The following is an 8,519-nucleotide window of genomic DNA, read 5'->3' on the forward strand; positions in this document are numbered from 1 at the left end:
AGGAGTGAGCTTGAGACCATTCTCAAGAAGAGGCCGCTCTGGGGCCCAAGGTGAGTTAATGGGTCAAACACTGGGACAGAAACTGCTTTCTCTTCTTTCCTTTCTGCCATGCAAACAAATGGAAGAATCTAACCTTCCCGCCCTGGGCTGAATCCTGCCCTCTTCCAAATTTGCACACTGAAGCCTGAATCCCCAGGACTTTGGAATATGACTTCATTTGGAGACAGGGCCTTTTTAAGTGGGTGATAAAATTCAAACTTAGTATCTAGCTCCTTGGGCTGGGTCCTATTCCAGCTGGATCGCGATCTGGACGCATGGAGACCTCAGGGGCACACAGAAGACCGCGTGAGGACACAGAAGGTGGCTGCCTGCAAGCCAAGGGGAGCAACTTCGGTCTGGACTCAAGCCTCCAGAACTGGGAGACGGCCCAGCTCTGCTGTTTGAGCCGCCTGGTGTGTGGCTGTCCACAGCAGCCAGAGCCGACTCCTCTGTTGTTCATCCCCTGGTTTCCTGTACCACCGGCCAGAGCTCAACGGTTACCCACTGTGGCTTTGTGTACTCAGGACCTAATGGCATATCAAAGAGAGCAAGAGAGAGGTGGGCCCAGCGGAATTACACAGAGCACAGCATTATTTTGCTATTGGCAACCTTAAAAAAATGTATAAGCTGAGCCAACCCCTAGAGGCCCGAGGGGGGCTGTGGCTGGCAGCAACTTCTCTGCCTTTTTCTTCCCAGGGGTTTCACGGCTGCTGCTTCCAAACCCCCAGCTAGGGCTCCCATCAAGAAAAGGAGCAGCATGTTGGCTTGTTTCCCGGAGGCTTCTAATTGGCTGCCCCCCCCACACACACAACATAAGCAGGAAGCAGAGGCTTCCCATATTAGGGTTAGATTGGCGGCCCCAAAATGTCCCCAGGCATCCTCGGCGGGGTGGCTGGATCATTCTGAGTCTGGCTTGTTTAGACTTAGTGTACCAGGTGTCACCAAATCCAGCTCCAAATCCCAGGCACCCCCCTTTGAAAGCTGGCTTGTACCTAGGCTGTCTAGACACCTGTCTGTTTGATTAGATTTCAGGGCCTTGGATGGGAAATATGGCTCCTGTAGGTAGGAACAGCTCCCCAGACAGTCCTGAGACTGTGAACTCAGACCGACCAGATCCTTAAATTCTCTTTGTCAGGGTCACGTCTTCCGGTTAAGGCATGGAAGGCCCCTGTTAAATGTGTTATGGAGGGCCTGTATATATTAAGACATCTTCAGCCAGAACACTTGTTTGACTTCACCAGCATGGCCTCAGCCCCAGGGCTCTGGGCCCCAAGTTCTGAAGGGACTGGCAGAGGAAGGGCCCATAGCCTGGGCAGCAGGGACACCCAGACAGTTATGTTTTGTGGAGGGAGGTGGGTGACAGGAAAGGAGAAAGCCTTTCAGAAGGACAAGACTGCTTGACGCGTCTGCCAGCCAGGCCCTCCTATCAGAGTCACCTTTTGGCCCGATGGCCCGGATGGTGAACATGAGGGCCGGGCCAGTTGGCAGTGTATTAATGTCAAAACTTGGCATCGCAGAGCTGGCCCTGACCTGGCCGTGGACTGGGGAGTGTGGGAACAACGGACAAGAGAACATCAGTCTCTCCTGGGCATGGGGCACAGCTGGCTGTGATTGGCCACCATGGTGATTGGCACCCCCAGAGGTGGGCATCACACTTGTTCTGTACCAATCAGCGTGCCCCTGACACCCATGTGGGGCATTAGCATTGCTCTGGGAGAGTGGGGAAAAGACATGGTCAAGTAAGATTGGCTAAGCAGGGGTGACCTGGGCCTGCCAACCCCAGGCTTGGGGCTCAGGGGCCATGAGGGAGAAGCAGAAGGGCCGTCCGGCTGTCCACAGTCCAGGCAGGAGGTAGCCGGGGCTCAGCAGGGAGAAGATGACATCTGGTCGTAGTCAGGGCACTTGAGCAGGGCGGGGTAGTTGCTGTTCATCTGCAGAGAGGCGTCGCTAGAGATGTCAGAGGGGCTGCGGCCCCGGATCCAGGCATCTGGGTGCAGGAACTGGCCCGAGTAATCGGAACAATTGCTGAGCCGTGGGCGGTAGAAGCCGGGATGTGGCCTGTACATGTCCTCGGCGGTGTACCTCTTCATGAACAGGTACACGGACATCACCCCGGCACTCTGCAGGGAGAAGGAAGCAGAGGAGAGCTCACGGCTGGGGCCCGGCTGGACTCTACCAGCTGGGGTATACATGGAGGAGCTCCAGTGGGGGTGGCCAGTGATGTGGAGACAGGAGTGGGCATCCTGGATGGAGGAGACCGGGAAGTCCAGAGAGTAGCTCCTTTGGGCATGGAGAAGGGACGTGGGGGGGCGGGCTCCAGATGCTCATGGAATGCCTTTCTCCTCCCCTCCCAGCAGGGCAGAGCCCCCCACCCCCGCACCAGCACAAGACACAGCGGGGCAGCTCACCTCTGTTAAAAGGAAGGAGATGGCAGCGAAGGCAAATGACCATCCGTATTTGTAGTTGAAATAGGTCTCCGCATCCTTGGTCCTGTTGAGCATCTCATCGTTGATGCTGGAGATGTAGAGTACCAGGCCCACTACGAGAGACAGGCCTGGGTGGGCGGGGAGGAGGGGGACACTCAGCACAGAGCCTGCTGATGTGGCACCCATCAGGAGCAGAGCCCCTGGTCTGGTGCTCACAGCGCATTCATTTTAGAATTCAAAGCCAGGCGTTGTGGCGCAGGCTTGTAATCCCAACATTTGGGAGGCTGAGACAGGAGGATCAAATTTCACAGCCAGCCTCAGCTACGCAGTAAGGCCCTTTGCAGTTCAGTGAGACAGGCATGAGAGGCCCTGGGCCCCGGGCCGGGGCCCTGGCGATGTACCATCTTAAAAGTTCCCCAGGTAACGCTAATGTGAACGAATACTGGGGTGCGCACCCTGAGCTAGCAAACGGCTTTCAGTAAACCAAGGAGTAAGACAGACACCAGGGCAGGGTGGCAGGGCCTCCCATCCCTTCCACAGCAGCTCATCATGGTGGGGTTCCCATGTGGCCTGGGGTCTGTGCAGCCCACGGGGTGCGGCCTGTCCGAGACCTTCAGGCAGGGAGTAATTTTCATCCAGATTTTTGATGAGTGTTTGCTTTGAAGGCCACCGAAGCCCAAACTCCTACTTCTACCGTGCAAAGGACTGCCTCAGGCACAGGTCCTGTCAATTAGTAACTGTAATCGAGTCAAGACATAATTAATTACTCTGCTTCTAGCTGTTCAGGTTTAATTCCATTCACATTACTTTATGAAACAGGAGCATCTTGAAGGATGATGTTAGAGGGATGTCATCCAAACCTTCCTTAGCACTTGACCCAAATTCTAACCACTGCTGCCCACACTCTCTGCTACCAGCATTTAAACAGCTTCATGCTGCCCAGTGCAGTCCTCAGGCCTCGGTTTCTGGTTCTGTAGCCCACCGCTGGGATCTCAGGAGCCCCAGAGCTCCTGGACAGCCTGGTCTTTGTGCAGTTTACGAAAGGAAAGACAAAGAACTTAATGCTGAGTCTGGACCTCTCTGTTAGGTGGAAACATTTCCATGAGGAGGCAGGGCTCAATAAATATTTTGTGGATTGATGGATGGAAGGGTGGAAGGGTGAATTAATAGGTGGTGAGTTGATGGGTAGGTTGAAGAATGTATGGACAGATGGAGAGAAGAAAGTGTGGTGACTGTGTGGATGGATAGATGGGTGGGTGGGTGGGTGGGTGGATGGATGGATGGGTGGGTGAATGGATGGATGAGTGGGTGGGTGGATGGGTAGATGGATGGATAGATGGGTGGATGGATGGGTGGGTGAATGAATGGATGAGTGGGTGGGTGGATGGGTGGATAGATGGATGGATGGGTGGGTGGATGGGTGGATAGATGGATGGATGGGTGGGTGGATGGGTGGATAGATGGATGGATGGGTGGGTGGATGGATGTGTGAGTGGGTGGATGGGTGGATAGATGGATGGATGGGTGAATGGATGTGTGAGTGGGTGGATAGATGGATGGATGGGTGGGTAGATAAATGGATGGTGGGTAGGTGGATGAATGGATGGGAGGTGGGTGGATGGATGGATGAGTGGGTGGGTGGATGGATGGGTGGGTGGATGGATGGGTGAGTGGGTGGGTGGATGGATGGATGGGTGGGTGGATGGATGGGTGAGTGGGTGGGTGGATGGATGGATGGGTGGGTGGATACATGGATGGATGGGTGGGTAGATAAATGGATGGTGGGTGGGTGGATGAATGGATGGGAGGTGGGTGGATGAATGGATGGGAGGTGGGTGGATGGATGGATGAGTGGGTGGGTGGAAGGATGGGTGGATGGATGATGGGTGCGTAGATGGATGGGTGGGTGGATAGATGGATGAGTGGGTAGATAGATGGATGATGGGTGGGTGGATGAATGGATGGGAGGTGGGTGGATGGATGGATGGGAGGTGGGTGGGTGGATGGATGGGTGGATGGATGATGGGTGCGTAGATGGATGGGTGGGTGGATAGATGGATGAGTGGGTAGTTAGATGGATGATGGGTGGGTGGATGAATGGATGGGAGGTGGGTGGATAGATAGATGAATGGGTGGGTGGATGGATGAGTAGGTGGATAGATGGATCGATGAGTGGGTGGATGGGTGGATGGATGGGTGGATGGATGGATGATAGATGGAAAGGGAAAGAAAGAGTAGCTTTCATGCATCTGGGAATCTGACTGCCTTCTGGCCCCCAAGCTATGTCAACAAGAAAATGTTTGGAATAGTGTCCTAAAGTGACTTGGGAGTCAGGTGGCAATCAAAATGCCTGGTACCCAAGAAATGTTTTCTTTTTCTTTCCATCCATCCATTCTTTCATTTATCACTCAAGCTACCCACCCACCTTTCACCCAAACAACTCCTCCTCAGCTTCCTCTTGCCAATCAGCCAGTCCAGGACACCTAAAATGCATGCCAGGTGGATCACTCCTTCAGCCTGGGTCATTAGCTTTAAAAGAAAAGGATTCCATGGAGGTGCACAGGTCGCCTTGAAGGACAACAGAGCCTGCCTTCATTTCCCAAAACCCTGTCCCTTCTCTCTCCGCAAACTCCCTGTGGTACCCGCATCTGTGTCCGTGGTTTACATTCTACTTCCTGGTCCAGTGGCCTCCACATCTCTGTCTTTAGTTCAAGAGACTCCATGAGCCCCAGACCTTGGTTGCTTCTCATCTGTCATACAAATACCTCAAACTTAGCATTTCCCACAGGAAACTCATGATCTTTGCCCAAATTGGCTCCTCCTGTGGTCCCTAGATAGCTGGTGTGAAGTGCCCAAGCAAACAGTGGCCCTCCCCTTGACTATGTCCTTGCAGCCTGGCCCTAGGCCTGTTGAAGTTACCTCCCATACATCACTGGGACCTTTCCCTTCTGTAGCTCTCTTATCCTTGGTATGGGCCACTATTGGCTGCCTCCTGTCTATGGGAAGCCTCTAGCCCAGCCTCCCTGCCTCCCGTCTCACATCCCTCAGCTCCCCAGAGTGAGCATTCTAATATCTAAATCTGATCATGCCATTCCCTGGCTCAAAATCCTCCCAAGGCTTCTCATAGCATACCAGAAACAACATCAAAATCAAATGAGAATTTGAAAACACTCCTCGCTCATTGCCCTGTCTCCTTGGGCACCCAGAATAAGGCCTGGTAGATCCTGTGAGTGAGTGAATGAATGAATGAATGAATGAATTACAACCTGATGCCAGCCCAGAAAGACAGGTCCGTGTTGAAGGGGTTTAGTGGGCCCAGGCCATGGGGTGTCCCTGCTGAGTGGAGGGGACAGCAGGAATCCCCTAGGGTATCTGAGGGTGGGGTGAAGGGACCACTGTTGAGTGACAGATGCTATTTATTGTTCACACTGAGATATGAAGACACAGCCTCTTCCAATCAGGGGTGCTCACTCTTAGGGAGAGCGAGGGAGGAAGTGGTGTCCATGAGCAGAGTCTGAGAAAAGACTCTGGTTTCCTATCTCAGCTCTGTCGCGGGGAAAGCCCATCGGGTCACCCCTGCTCTGAGCCTCCATTGCTCTTCCAGAAGGCTGTCAGAAGTCCCATCCAGTGCCTGGGATGGATCCACCGTCATGACAAGATGTCCTGAAGCAGAGCCGCCCAGGAGTGAGCATCAAGCGTACAGCGTGCAGGCAGAGAAAACGACACAGCTTACCCGAGAGGATGAAGAAGATGCCCGAGACAAAGGCCAGGATGGTCCGGTGGGGGCGGACGTGCCCGATGTTGCTCAGGATGAAGCCGATGAACATGAAGAAGAGGCTGACCAGCGGGAACGGGGTGGCCGAGCGGATCATCTCTAATTAAAGGGCGAAGGACCAGCCCGTCAGCCTCCAGTGCCCACCTCTGCCCTCAGAGCCCAGCCTTCCTGGCATGAGTCCTCAAGCTCCATCCCCCCAGGCAGAGATGGGAGGTCTGACTTCAAGTGCTAACATATGCAGGGACTCTGTCTTCCCCTCCAGGCAGAAATGACTTCCCTACCAGGAGCCTACACTGCCTGCCAATACTTCTCTCCTGGCAGTCTACACTGCCTGCTGATAGGTAGCTATGGAAGGGCCAAGTCACTCTGTCTTGCTTCCTTTTCCAGGGAGATTATCGACTTCCATGGGCAAGGGAGTGCTCTGCGTGGTACAGAGACTGTCGCTGCCCTCTGTCTTCTGCAACTGATAATTGTATTTCTGTTGTATAATAAAGAGTTTGTCTGATGTTTGTGCCTGGACTCTGAGAAATAACATCTAAGCCCTTGGAACTTCCTAAGAGACAGAAATGTCTGTTATTCATGATGGATCCCTCCCCCAACTGGACACCTGAGTTTATGCTAATGGGTGGCCCAGGATGGGGTCTGGAAAGAGCAACCCTGTGATCAGAGGGTTAGGGTTTTGAGCCACGTGACATCCCCTCTAGGGAGAGGGCTAGATACTGAGTTCAGTCATATACGAAACCCAATAAAAACTCTGGACATCAGCGTTCAGTCGAGCTTCCTGGGCGGTGAGCACATCCATGTATCAGGATGGTGGGGTGACGCATCATGGTCTCCTGGGGAGAGGACACTGGAGCTCTGTATTCGGGTCCCTAGGCTGGCCCTGATGGACTCTTCAGCATAACACAGTCACGGCAAGTTTCACACTTCCCTGAGTTCTGGGAGGCATTCTAGTAAACTATTGAGCCCAAGAGTGCTACGGGAACCCCCAAATTTGTAAACAAATTTGTTGGAAGTGCAGGTGGCCTGGGGACCTCTGGGGCATCTGAAGTAAGGGCAGTCTTGGTGTGGACTGAGACCTTAAACCCAGGAGGTCTGTTCACTCCAGGCAATGGGTTCTGTGGGCCTCCATCCATATCTGCTCCAATTTATGGATTCGACCAATCGCAGATTGAAAACGCTGTACCTGTCCTGAACAGTACCATTATCCCCTAAACAATACAATAACTACTTTTTCTTGATAGTAGAGATTAGGCCTAGGTGTACTTCTGAGCTATACCCCCGTAACCGCATTTTATTTATTTATTTTTTGTTTTGAAAAAGGGTCTTGCTAAGTTGCTGCAAGTCCCACTTGCTGAGACTGAGGCTCAAGTTGTGGAGTCTGTCCTCGAACCTGTGACCCTCCTGTCTCAGCCTCCCAATGACTGGGAGTACAGGCATGCGGCACCATGCTCAGCTCTACTTACTTTTTATTAGGTATTATAAATCATCTAAAGATGATTTGAAGGATGAGGAGGATGTGAGTAATTTATATGCAACTACTACGTCATTTTATATAAGGGACTTGAGCATTGCTACATTTTTATATTTGCCAGGAGTCCTGGAACCAAGCCCCTTCACACACCGAGAGACTGTGGTCCTTCAGAATTGCATCACAACTGTACTTTAATATTACAAGCTATTTCTAGGGGTGAGAACCAACTCTGGTGAGATCCAGGTCATGAAGTCAGTCTCCATATGGTTGGAGAGATTGGTTCAGTTCCCTGGGTAGGAATACGCTCTCACTTGCTGGGGTCACAGGACTTGGAGACCCCAACAGCCTGTCTCCACCACTGGGAAGTTCATCTGCAGAGCTAGCCCTTGCGAACCGGGGCCCAGGCCGCCAGCTGGGGCCGTGCCCATTCACTCCTGAGAATACACCGGTCCCCCTGACTTCCCAGTGGTCCAGGCTGGCGCGTTCAAGACACCTACTGAGGACGTTGATGGTGGACTCGGACGTCAGCTGGGAATTCATGGGCATCACGTATTCGATGGTGAAGCAGCGTCCTCGCTCCTCGCCTGGGGAGACAGGGAGTGCTTGCATTTCTAGGTTTTTCCCCAACATGGATTTAAAGTTAGTTCATCCAAATAGTATTTCCAACATGCTTCTAGGATCTTTGACCTGCAGTGTCTTTGCACCTGGGTGGGACACAAACCTCGGAGGGCAGGTCCCGGTTGGTGGCCCGCAGGAGGGGTGACAAACATGCCCCAACATCACATCCTAAGAGGCCAGCCCTGTG

The 8,519-nt window shown here is 53.0% G+C and overlaps 1 protein-coding gene across 1 annotated transcript in view; it reads right to left on the bottom strand.

Annotated features, from left to right (window-relative positions):
* Positions 1–1,901: 1,901 nt before the first annotated feature.
* Positions 1,902–8,519, bottom strand: part of CACNG5 (calcium voltage-gated channel auxiliary subunit gamma 5) — a gene marked incomplete at both ends in the record, with an annotated part of 7,930 nt that continues 1,312 nt past the window's right edge. Inside the window, 4 exons of the mRNA XM_080712416.1 lie at positions 1,902–2,159; positions 2,448–2,593; positions 6,199–6,339; positions 8,212–8,298. Of these exons, the coding sequence (XP_080568542.1) occupies positions 1,902–2,159; positions 2,448–2,593; positions 6,199–6,339; positions 8,212–8,298 (632 nt within the window). The remainder of the gene's footprint in view (positions 2,160–2,447; positions 2,594–6,198; positions 6,340–8,211; positions 8,299–8,519) is intronic.

The sequence above is a fragment of the Muscardinus avellanarius genome, assembly GCF_963383645.1.
Source record: "Muscardinus avellanarius genome assembly, chromosome: 16".
Lineage (NCBI taxonomy): Eukaryota > Metazoa > Chordata > Mammalia > Rodentia > Gliridae > Muscardinus > Muscardinus avellanarius.